At 36.5% G+C, this 12,426-nt stretch overlaps 1 protein-coding gene across 6 annotated transcripts in view; it reads left to right on the forward strand.

Moving 5' to 3' along the window:
- PTPRZ1 (protein tyrosine phosphatase receptor type Z1) overlaps positions 1–12,426 on the forward strand; it is a gene marked incomplete at both ends in the record, with an annotated part of 162,261 nt that overhangs the window by 115,441 nt on the left and 34,394 nt on the right. For 4 of the 6 annotated variants that reach the window (XM_082846334.1, XM_082846336.1, XM_082846335.1 and 1 more), the window contains 2 exons: positions 1,929–1,975; positions 6,168–7,167. In XM_082846334.1, the coding sequence (XP_082702460.1) occupies positions 1,929–1,975; positions 6,168–7,167 (1,047 nt within the window). Of the gene's footprint in view, positions 1–1,928; positions 1,976–6,167; positions 9,742–12,426 lie in introns of all 6 variants that reach the window. The other 2 variants (XM_082846332.1, XM_082846333.1) reach the window with 1 other exon arrangement.

Below are 12,426 nucleotides of genomic sequence, written 5' to 3' on the forward strand. Positions count from 1 at the left end.
GTATAAAGTTAGGTGAAGTTAGACCAGTTTTTAAAAACACTTCTGTAAGAACGTTGAAGAGAATGGACTCTCACTGAGATGTTTTTCGGTAGCCTCTTAACGGAAAAATCTGTATAATATATATATCACTTAACAGGCATTTGATGATGATTTGCCCTTATTAATGTTAAAGTATTTTAAAAGTACATGAAAAGGATACATAAAATTATGTATTGTTTTACATGCTGAAATGGGAGATTTTTACATGCATGAACTTCTCTAATTGTAGTTTTTTAAAAATCATATTAAAGGTTTTTTTATCTCTCTCTCACAGTTTAGTTGCCACCCATTTTAAAATTCACATATATTGGTTTCCTTGGAGGTTATAGAGACACAGTTTCAGACTATTGAAATCACTTTAATTTAAAAATATAAAGAATAAAGAGCATGAAAAACAGGGTGGGAAAGGGTTTCACAGAGACAAAAATAGAAAAAGGAGAACACTAAGGATCCAAATGAAAGTTTTCAAATTCCTTCTTTTAACAAGAAAAAAATAATAACTGAGAGTTAAGATTTAAGACTATGATTGTTTCCCATGAATATTTTCATTTTTATAGCATCGAAACTTATTCAGGGTAAGTAACTTTAAAATAATTAAATAGTCAAGAGTATTAATTTTATCTAAATCTTCATGGGGCCTGGGCTTACTTCTATGTTTTACTTGAGTTCTCGTCTAAATAGAATTCGGGCACATAACTATATTTTATAGTTTTACATTTCTTAATACCTAGAAATTTTATCATAAAAATAAACTCAAGAAAGTCTGTATTGTAAAACAGGCCTGGATGTGATACATATTTAATGTTAGTTCAGTTATGCCTTTGAAAATTCTATAGACTATGCATTTCCTTTGAGGATCTATAGAGGCATAAAAAATAGAATATAAGCAGCTGTAGGATAGTGAAGAGCATAAACTTCGGAGATGGAATGAGATTCTCTAAAATAATAGGCATAAGAAGGGCATCTTTGTAATAATGCTCAAGCCCTCACAGTTACCCTGTCTCCCATCTTCCTGATGCAGCTTGGATGAAGAGTGAGGAAAAGTGGTCCTCGAGCTCCTCGGTAATTTGGCAGTGGGGCTACATTCCTTGTTGGAGAGAGGGAACCAGCTCCTTATCTTTCCTAACATTTACTGACGGGTCTTGTTTTAGGATTGAGATAGCCAGGGACTAGAAATACGCTTGATTCTAGCCAGTTGGGAAAATCAGACTTAAATGATCCTGGTCATTATATTCCTCGCATAGATGGCATTAGTTGAGTATCCCTGGGAAGAAGGTGTGGGGCTAACCCCGGTCAGTCCTTCCTGCTGCCAGTCCAGGCTGGACCTGCTGGAAAACATTCTTCCTTTTATCTGGTGCAGTACCCTGTGTACAAATACGTATGAGCCCAAATCTGAAGAATAAAAAGACCTACTTGAGCTTCAGTCAGAAGTGGACCTTGAGGAATAAGTAGTTGAATACGAAAATAAATCCGTCAATTCTCCCCTGGCATTTTCCCAACTATGCTTTTATCAGCCATGCTAAGAATGAAAGTAAGTCTACACTGATGAAAAATTACTTGGGTTTCTTTACCCCCAGTAATATCAGCCTCACTGTCCCCTTCTCCCTTCTGAGCTTCAATCACAGTTAGGGTGAGAATAGGGAAGGGAGTTGGAGTGGAGGATAGAGATGAAGGTTTTGAGTGCAGTTTACTATACGTTTATGTAGTGTTGTGTTATGTAACATTCAGTAGTCTTGAAAACTGAAATTCGAAATTTTTATTTTGGGCAATTCTGTATTTTCCAAACTAACAGTCTTTCTTTTCCCTTTTCCCTCTTTCATCCAACGGTTGACCCATAAGGCTGAAATCGTTGAATAAAAATGTTAATAATTTTGTTTTTAATTTTGTAGAACTTGACCTCTTTCCTGAATTAATTGGAACTGAAGAAATAATTAAGGTATCATAGCTACTTTTTATTCAAGTGCTTTAAAATTAAGAAGTCTGGTTTGGATTACCGGTTAGGTTTCAGATGTTGCATTAATAAAAAGTTCATGTTGCATTATTCATTGTTTGTGGGATTAGTTGCTGAGCTTTGTAGATAGACATGTGATTAATATACATGATTTTTTTATGAAGAAGTTGGAAGACACTTTAATTGGTATAATTTTTAAAAAGAGATAGAAAAGGTTTGTTGATAATTAGAAAAACAGTGAACTTTAAAAATAATGATAGCTATGAACTATAGCCACAAATTGAAATTTTTTCATGTTCAAATGTCTCTAAAAGACTAAAATAATATTTAAGCCATCCTTAATATTAGTACAGCTTATTTTTAACTAACTTAACCAATGATTGACAGATTGATAATAAATATGAGTCAAAGTATAAATTGTATATATTCTTTTGCCCATTTAATTTGATTATTTTTGTTTGGACTACTTATATTATAAATGTCAGTTGCTAGCACAAGGTCCTTTAAGTAAACGGGCATCTAAGGATATTTATAAATTTTGACATTGTCTTAATTTTTGAAATAGAGAGAAAATGACTGTTTGTGTCTTATATTCAATATTTCATCCTAAGCCCAAGTGTGCTATTCATTATAACTGAGACTATATGTTAAAGCCAGATTCTGTTGTTAATGATAGTATGAATTTGTCCGTAAGTACATATGTGTGTATGAGCTGGTAACTGGTGAAAACTAATTCCACTATCTAGTAATAAATAGCAATTAGGTTGTGTTTTCACAGATATAATTACCCCAATAATTTATTTATCTTATGGCAATTCTCTCTTACAAAGGACTATTTTACCAAAATGACCAGTCCGCATTTCATCAAGAGTTCACAGAACTCAGCTAAAGATATCTCTGTGTGTCTGTGTGTGTTTGCATGCATGCATGTGTGCACATGCATGTGGATATGAATATACCTAGAAATGATTACCAGAATCAAGTCAAAGGCAAGAAAAAGAAATTACCTTTACAAATCATTGGTTTTTGTCTTAGCCAGTTTGGGCTGCTATAACAAAATACCATGAACTAAGTGGCTTATAAACAGCAAACATTTATTTCTCACAGTTCTGGAACCTGGGAGTCTGAGATCAGGGCACCAGCACTGCTGGGTTCTGATGAGAGCCCCTTCTGGATTGTTGACTACAGACTTCTTGTTGTGTCTTCACATGGTGGAGAGCAGAGCAGAAGAAGCAATCTTTCATGACTCTTAATATAAGGGCACTAATCCCATTCATGAGGGTTCCACCTTATGACCTCATCTAATACTAATGACCTCCCAAAGGCCCCACCTCCTAAGACCATCACTTTTGGGGTGTAGAGTTTCAACATGTGAATTTAGGGGGGACACAAACACAGTTCATAACACTATTCACTTTCATCAATTCATGCAGGAATGAATGATAGAGGTTGGCAAACATCTGTAATGTATCAGTGATGGTTCTAAGCTTGAATATGGAAATGAATAGTTTGGGAGATGTTCCTCAAATTCTCTTCTAATAGGAATGCATGACTTTGAAAGACAAAGTATCTCCAGCACAATCAAGGCTTTACAATAAAAAAATTTTAATAGAAGTTGTGAAGGATAACAGGTGTGATCCTTTATAATAATAAGTAGTAGTCCAAACCATAGTGAAAGAGAGATTCACAATAACTCCATAAGAAGTTACAGGAAACAGTGTCCATTAAAATATTTGTGGTTTCAGATATGTATAAAGTAATCTTAGAACATGAATCATATATTCTTCTTGAAATGTGGACATGAGATAATATGACCTCATAGAGATGTACAAGACTTAGTTGGGTGGGATTAATGAAAGGTCCATCACTTTCATCAGATTCTAAGAGGTATCTGAACCTCACAGTCTAAAATCTGCTAGAAAAGAAAGCAATGAAAGGGATATGTGTGTTTAATGTGTGTATAGTTTTTTTTCCAAAAGATCAAATAGAAGAAAAGGTGAGTGGCATTATGTTTTAAGAACAATTTTATAGACATCTACGTAGCTTGTGATAGGAGGATGATAAAGGAGGTTTGTGTGGGAATCTAAGAAAAGAGGAAGAGAAGCAGTGTTACTGTGGGATTTGATAGAAATTGTCAGATCCTATAGAGAAGATAGATGACATGTGTTTTGGGAACTTTACTGTGAAGAGAAGGGGAGAGGTAAAATGAATACTAGACGTTGAATTAGAGATTTTCCTTTATGTTCCTTTTAAATAGGAGAGATCTGAGTTTAAGCTGATGAGAATGATCTATTCAAGAGAGCAAAAAATTTAAAATACAAAATAGAGGGAAATAGTTGCATTCAGTTCCCGAGAAGATGATAGAGAATGGATTAGAGCGCAAATGTAGGAAATAGAAAGGAAGGGGAACATCTCTTCAGTTACAACAGGATGAGAGGGGCAGGGGTGGATTTTGTTGGTCCCGGTTTTTGATGTTTTAACATTAGGAAGAGGTGTGTTTTTGTCTAGTGGCTTCTACTTTCTCTATAGCCAGGAAAGCCATCTGCTGAGAATGAGGAGAGAAGGAAATGGAGATTTGAATAGAGCAGAGAAAAAGTTTGAAAGTCTTGATAAAGGGTAAGAGTGTGGAGTGATACCAGAAAACTAGGCAAATATGCAGATTTGCAAAAATGAGGAAGAGTTCAGAAACTCCATATTGCTAAGTTGAACATTGATCCTCAGAGAAACTCTGGATCAGATTATGAAACAAGTGTTTGTGAGAACTTCTAAGGAAAGAAGAGTATCTTTCACCAAGAGCGAGTCAAGACAAACTATTCTTATTTCCTTTTACATGAAGTTTCTGGGCTTGAAGATTAGGGGAATATTTATTCAGGAAATTATTTGATAAAATCTCCTGGTTGTCCTTGCGAACAAGGCATCAAACACAATGCAAAATTTTATCAAGAAATACCACTGGTGAGGAAATGTATCCGGGGAATCTAAGAGAATATCCATTTTTAACGACTCACTTCTCAGGGTTATCACATGTGCCTTAAAATAAAAAAAAAATACTTAAAACTAACTGAATAATTAAGCTCTGGATAATGATGCAGACATTAAGCTTGAAAGCTTGTGTTTCATACAGGGCCACTTTCCGTGTGTATGAGACAAAAGCTCATGAGCGCACGTGGTTAAAGAGTCAGATTCTTTCTACTGATATTGGTCACGTTCTCACTGACTAATTTGTACTCGGTAGCTTTTTTCTCTGTTTAAGGCACACGGCCTTAAGAGGTCTAATAGATGGCAGTGCTAACAAACTTACAGAGTCATGTCCCACGTGGACAAAAAATATCATATCTTGATACGTTTGGCAATTTAGTTTTCTAAGCATATGATTAGATGTTTTATAAAATGCACAGTTTAAAGAAAAAAAGAAAGCATGGGTTTTGGTTGACCTCTAGCCAGATAACTCCTGCGCCATTATAGTGATTAAGTGTCCATGAAAGACTGGGTCACCTGAATAGTGTTTCCAAAGGAGACACGAAATTTAATGACCAGTACTAGAACCATATTTTGACAAGTTGTCTTTAAAATGTCTGCCTCCGTCTAAGATGAAATTCTCAGGGAGAAGTATTTAAAACAAAATAATAAACAAAACCAAAAACCTCTTCCAGTCCTAAACCTTCCTCTTATGATGGCTTAGAAATTGTGATTTATCCTTAATATATACAATGAAATATTCTGAATATACAGCTACTTTTGTCTTTGAAGTAAGTTGTTTCATTGCCATTTCACAGCACAAGAAGCTAATTGCTATCTAGCTTGTTGCCAGATGAACTGAACAGAGAAATATAAACACAAGAAAATAAATACTGTGTTACATAACACTCTCAGTAAGTAAATACCACTACAATGTGTCTTCAAAGTTGTGGTATTTATTGATTTACTTCCTTTCATCAAATAAAATAAAATAAAGTAGCCATAAATAAGATGTTTTCATTAAGTTTAGTTACTCTCCCTCAAGGGTGGATAATAACGGTTATAGGATAGTCATGGCTTCTACGGGGTGGTGCTTTATGTGACGTTCCCAAAATCCCACAAGTGAAGTTTCACAGCATAATGCAGTATAAGATATTATTAAGATTTCATTTTTCTCTTATTTCCTTATGTCCCATTAAATCTTATTTGTTTTTCAAAGGAGGAAGAAGAGGGAAAGAACACTGAAGAAGACACTGTTGTGAATCCTGGTAGAGACGGTACCACAAACCAGATCAGGAGAAAGGAACCCCAGATTCCTACCACAACAAACTACAACCAAGTAGGAACGAAATACAATGAGGCCAAGACTAACCGGTCCCCAGCAGGAGGAAGCGAATTCTCTGGAAAGGGTGATATTCCCAACACATCCTTAGATTCCACTTCCCAACCAGTCACTGAATTAGACCCAGAAAAAGATGTTCCTTTGACTTCACAGACTGCGACCCAGCTACCATCTCTCACTCTGGCAGACACTTCAGCCTCTTTAAGTGATGGCTCTAAAACTGTTCTCAGATTTCCACAGATGAACTTGTCTGGGACTGTGGAATATTCAAATACAGTTTCTGTAATGGAATCTCCAGAGGTATCTACTGATATCAGTGGGGAAGAGAGTTTATTGACCAATTTCAAGCTCAGTACGGAAGCCGATGATTCTTCAGGCTCCAGTCCTGCAACTTCCGCTGTGCCGTTCGTTTCTGAGAGCATATCCCGTGGCTATGTGTTTTCTTCAGAAATCCCAGAGGCAGTCACATACGATGTCCTTGTACCAGAATCTACGAGAAATGCTTCAGAAGATTCAGCCTCCTCGGGTTCGGAAGAATCTCTAAAGGATCCTTCCGTTGGTGGAAATGTGTGGTTTCCTAGTACTACAGATGTGACAACACTGCCCGACGTTGGATCAGGTAGAGAGAGCTTTCTCCAGACTAATTACACCGAGATGGATATTGATGAATCTGAGAAGACAGCTGAGTCCTCTCCTCCAGGCCCACTGGTGTCACAGGGTCCCTTGGTCACAGATATGGAAATGCCACATTATTCTACCTTTGCGTACTTCCCAACTGAGGTAACACCTCATGCTTTTACTCCATCCTCTGGACAACCCGATTCGGTCCCCACCATCAACCTGGCACACCCGCAGACAACTCAACCAGTATACAATGGTGAGACACCTCTCCAACCTTCCTACAGTAGTGAAGTCTTTCCTCTAGTCACCCCTTTGTTGCTTGACAATCAGATCCTCAACACTACCCCTGCTGCTTCAAGTAGTGATTCGGCCTTGCATGCTACGCCTGTATTTCCCAGTGTCGGTGTGTCATTTGAATCCATCCTGTCTTCCTATGATGATGCGCCTTTGCTTCCATTTTCCTCTGCTTCCTTCAGTAGTGAATTGTTTCACCATGTTTCTCAGATCCTTCCACAAGTTACTTCAGCTCTTGAGAGTGATAAGGTGTCCCTGCATGCTTCTCTGCCAGTGGCTGGGGGTGATTTGCTATTAGAGCCCAGCCTTGCTCCATATTCTGATGTGGTGTCACATCAGACCACTACTCGTGCTGCCTCAGAGACCTTGGAATTCGGTGGTAGTGAACCTGGTGTGCTTTATAAAACGCTTATGTTTTCTCAAGCTGAACCGTCCAGCAGTGACGTTATGATGCATGCACATTCTTCAGGGCCTGAACCTTCTTATGCCTTAACTAATGATGAGGGCTCCCAATACCTCTTCAGTGTTCCTTACAGTTCTGCAGTACCTGTGCATGAGTCTATCCAGGGTTCCTTACTTAGCAGCCCTAACCACGTTCCGATGCCTGAGTCTCCCTTAGTAACCCCAAGCGCACCGTTGCCGCAGCCTACTCATGGCCTCTCTGGTGATGGGGAGTGGTCTGGAGCCTCCTCTGATAGTGAATTTCTTTTATCTGACACAGATGGTCTGACAGCCCTTAACGTGTCTTCACCTGTTTCTGTAGCTGAATTTTCATATCCAGCATCTATGTTTGGGGATGATAACAAGCTGCTTTCTAAAAGTGACATAATAAATGGAAATGAGACGGAACCACACATTGCTTCTTTCAGTGAGCTGATTTACCCTTCTGAAAGCACAGTCATGCCCGACCTGTATGATAATGTAAATAAATTGAATGCGTCTTTACAAGAATCCCCTGTTTGCACTTCTAGTGCAAAGGGCATCCTCCCAGGGCTTCTTGCTTTTACTGCTACTAAGGTTTTTGATCATGAGATTAGTCAAGTTCCAGAAAATAACTTTCCAGTTCAGTCTTCACACGCTGTATCTCAAGCATTTGGTGATACTTCGCTTAAACCTGTGCTTAGCGCAAGCTCAGAGCCAGCATCCTCTGACCCTGCTTCTAGTGAAATGTTATCTCCTTCAACTCAGCTCTTATTTCATGAGCCCTCAGCTTCTTTTAATACTGAAGTATTGCTGCAACCTTCCTTTCAGGCTTCTGATGTTGACACGTTGCTTAAAACTGCTCTTCCAGCTGTGCCTAGTGATCCAATATTGGTTGAAACCCCCAAGGTTGATCACATTAGTTCTACAATATTGCATCTCATGGCATCAAATTCCACTTCAAGGGAAAACACGCTGCACGCTACATCTGTACCAGTCTCTGATGTATCGCCTACTTCTAATATGCACGCTTCTTCACTTCAAGGTTTAACCATTTCTTACGCAAGTGAGAAATATTTTGAACCAGTTTTGCTTAAAAGCGAAAGTTCCCAGCAAGCGGTACCTTCATTGTACAGTAATGATGAGTCGTTCCAAACTGCCAATTTGGAGCTTAACCAGGCCACCCCCCGGGAAGGAAGGCATGCATTTGCTACTCCTGTTTTATCAGTTGATGCACCACCAGATGCGCTTATAAATAAGCTTGTTTACTCTGATGAAGTCTTCACCTCTGCCAAGGGTTCTATGTCTGATGAGGTATTGGCTGGTATTCCAACAGTTGTTTCTGATACAGTTGTAACTGCTGATCATTCTGTCCCTTTAGGAAACGTGTATGTTTCCATTTCAGTTATTTCTCCCAACAAAGATGGTTCTGTAACCACAACCAAGTTGCTGTTTCCTTCTAGAACAACTTCCGAGCTGACTCAAAGTGCCAGATCTGATGCTGATTTAGTGGGTGGTGGTGACGATGGTGATACTGATGATTATGATGATGATGGTTATGATGGCAGAGATAGAGATGGCTTATCCCTAAATAAGTGTATGTCGTGCTCCTCCTATAGAGAATCACAGGAAAAGGTAATGAATGATTCAGACACCCAGGAAAACAGTCTTGTGGATCTGAATAACCCAGTCTCATACTCACTATCTGAGAATTCTGAAGAAGGAAATAAAGTCACAGGTGTAATATCAGACAGTCAGACTGATGTGGACAGAAGTCCTGATAGATCACCACCAACAAATGTGCCACCCCAGAAGCGCAGTGATGGAAAACAGGAAAATGACATTCAGACTGGTAATGCCCTGCTTCCTTTCAGCCCAGAATCTAAAGCTTGGGCAGTTCCTACAAGTGATGAAGAGAGTGGATCAGGGCAAGCCACCTCAGATAGCCTTAATGATAACGAGACTTCCACAGATTTCAGTTTTCCAGATATTAATGAAAAAGATGGTGATGGGGTCCTGGAAGCAGGTGACTCAGAAATAAGTCCTGGATCCCCACAGCCCTCAACACCGACTGTTACTAGCAGGCACTCAGAAGTATTCAACATTTCAGAGGCAGGTTAGTTATGGATCCAAGGGATAGATTGAGGTGTGGTGGCCTTTTGCCTCAAAAAATAGAAAAATCGTGGGAAGAGAAGTTTGGTAAAATGGCCATCATTTTTCAAAATCAAGATGTTCACAAATCAATTTAAAGTTTTTAAAATATGATTTTACTCATTATTTCAAATGCATACTCAATGTGTTTCGATCCTTAAGTTAACACTCTCCAAAATAGATAAGGTGATTTTATTTATTGTCAATTTTTTCGTATTCTGCAAGATACCTATTACATGTGAGAGCAATTATTGTGTGCATAATACATTTTCAGTACACGGCTTTTTAAATGATAGATTGGAGTGTGTTTTAGATGATTTTAATTTTAAGGTTTACTCATATTCTAAAATAAGTTGTCAACTAATTCTACTGAATTATAAAACGAATTATAAACTGATAGTAATACGATATATGTATCACCTCTCTCTGACCCACCCAATGGAAAGGAGTTAGATAATTGCACATCCATATCAGCTTGGGGGCTTTAAAAAAAGTCCTATTGCTAAGTTTTGAGAGTTAATGGTAAGATTTTTTTTAAGATTTTAATTTTTAAAAATTGTCTTTGTTTGATTACCTTAATGTTGCCTAAAGAGGGCAGTGTGAACTAACAAAATACATTCTACTTTATACTTGCTGTTATACACCTTTCTAAGAAGTTAAATAACGGCCATTAATATGCATAGTGTGTATAGGTATTGTATGACAAGATGTACAACACTAGACATTTTCTGTAGAAATGCATTTCATTTGTTAATGTATTTTATGCAAATTAATTTATCAGCCAGATGTTTCTTCGAGCAGATTACTTGCAGCATATAAAATACAGATGTTTGCTTTAGATGCCAATGGGAGAGAAAAGGGGAAATTCAAAACCATTAAGAATATGAAATACTAGATAATTTCATTGCATTGATCATAAGAGTTTTATAATTTGCTTTTGTTACATTTTAAGGCATTTTTTAAATCAACAATGAAAATATTTAAATCTCAACAGTAAGTCAAAAGATAGGCTAAAGTAAATCTTGCACTCTTGTTGCATAAAAGTAGGTATGTAAAATCCAGAACATAGACAACAATCTCATTAGTATAGTTTTCCTCTTTGTTATTTCCATCCCTTGAATTAGTTATCTACTTTTCCTTCAGTGCAGCAGCAACTAAAAGTTTGTATATTTTGATAGAGAAGTTTTTCTACATTCTGACTTGATACCTGTTTAACATTTCGTTCCAGTTTAAACATTTACATTCTGTTATGTGAAAATGAGTAAGGAATTCATGAATCACCATATTTCATTAGTGTTGCCATGTATATGAATTGTTATCTGGCTTCAAATATAGTCCTTGTGTTTTTTTTAATTTTTATTAGATTTATTTAGAAATAAAACATCGGGAATCCATCCATTTTTCTGTCTTTTTAGGTAGTGACATCATCTGTATGTTCTTGCTAGATTATGCTGTTATGGAAAGACTATATATACTGTAAAATGCCAAACCTTAAATTATTGACTAAAACTTAGCAATTTCTCTTCAATGCACTTATTAGATTTATTTAATTTGAGTATGTTCTCCCACTGATGAGGAAAACAATACAAATATAACATCTGACAGCAGCAAGTAACATAATTAATGAAGTAAATAAGATCATACAGGATTAGGGGAAAATTCTTGCCTATTTTTAAAACATATCTGTAAAAAAACATATGTAGTCTGTCTTATCCAATAATTGAATATGCCTCTTTATCAAATGCATATAGACTAATTCTGAAGCTTATCATTTTATTACCTACTTCTAGAATGTAGAATAATTTACAAGACATGCTCGTCAAAATAATATAGATAAGGCAGATATTAGTATCTGCAATTTATGAATGCATAAACTGAGTCCCAGAGATACTAGATTGCTTGATCTAGGTCACATAGGGAGTTAATAAAAAACTGAGACTGGAAACATGTGTCATTGGTGTCTGTCTCTTAGGGACTACGTTTTCATGATTGAGAACAATAAAATATGTATAATGCTTAATTTGTAATACCAAAATTCTAGTGTTTTATTCTCAAAGTGAATTTTAAAATATTAATCTTAGTTCTTTTTTTCTAATTGTCTATTAGCACATTTTTGTCTTATCATTTAGGTAACTCATATACACTACGGAGCCATATCCAAAAAGATATTTAGTGTCAACTAATGAATATAAAAATCAGTATAACTAGTTGTTCCTCATTGTAGTATATACAAAGCAGCCAGGGGATTGTCTACTTTCATGTGGTATCTCATCTTATATAAAAATCTAAGTTTCATTATATGTAATTACCATGAATTTATCATTCTAACTCCCTAATTAAAAGGCTTGTTTTAAAATCAGACATCCCAGTGAACTTATGAGAAAAGTCTATATACAGGACTCTGTGTGTGTGCATGTGTGTGTATAGTGCATGTATATAGAGTGTATGATATATATGTGGTAATTTGTTATATATTTTATGTGTTATATATCTTACATATGTATCACATATTTGATCAGACATATCTCATATATATGTATGCACATACATCTATATAAATGAGATATGTATGTATCTAGATACATATATATATACACATACACCTATATACACACTGCAGTGAATATTTGTGGTCATTGAAGACCAGTAT

Source organism: Leucopleurus acutus (assembly GCF_964270905.1).
Source record: "Leucopleurus acutus genome assembly, chromosome: 9".
Taxonomy (NCBI): Eukaryota; Metazoa; Chordata; class Mammalia; order Artiodactyla; family Delphinidae; genus Leucopleurus; species Leucopleurus acutus.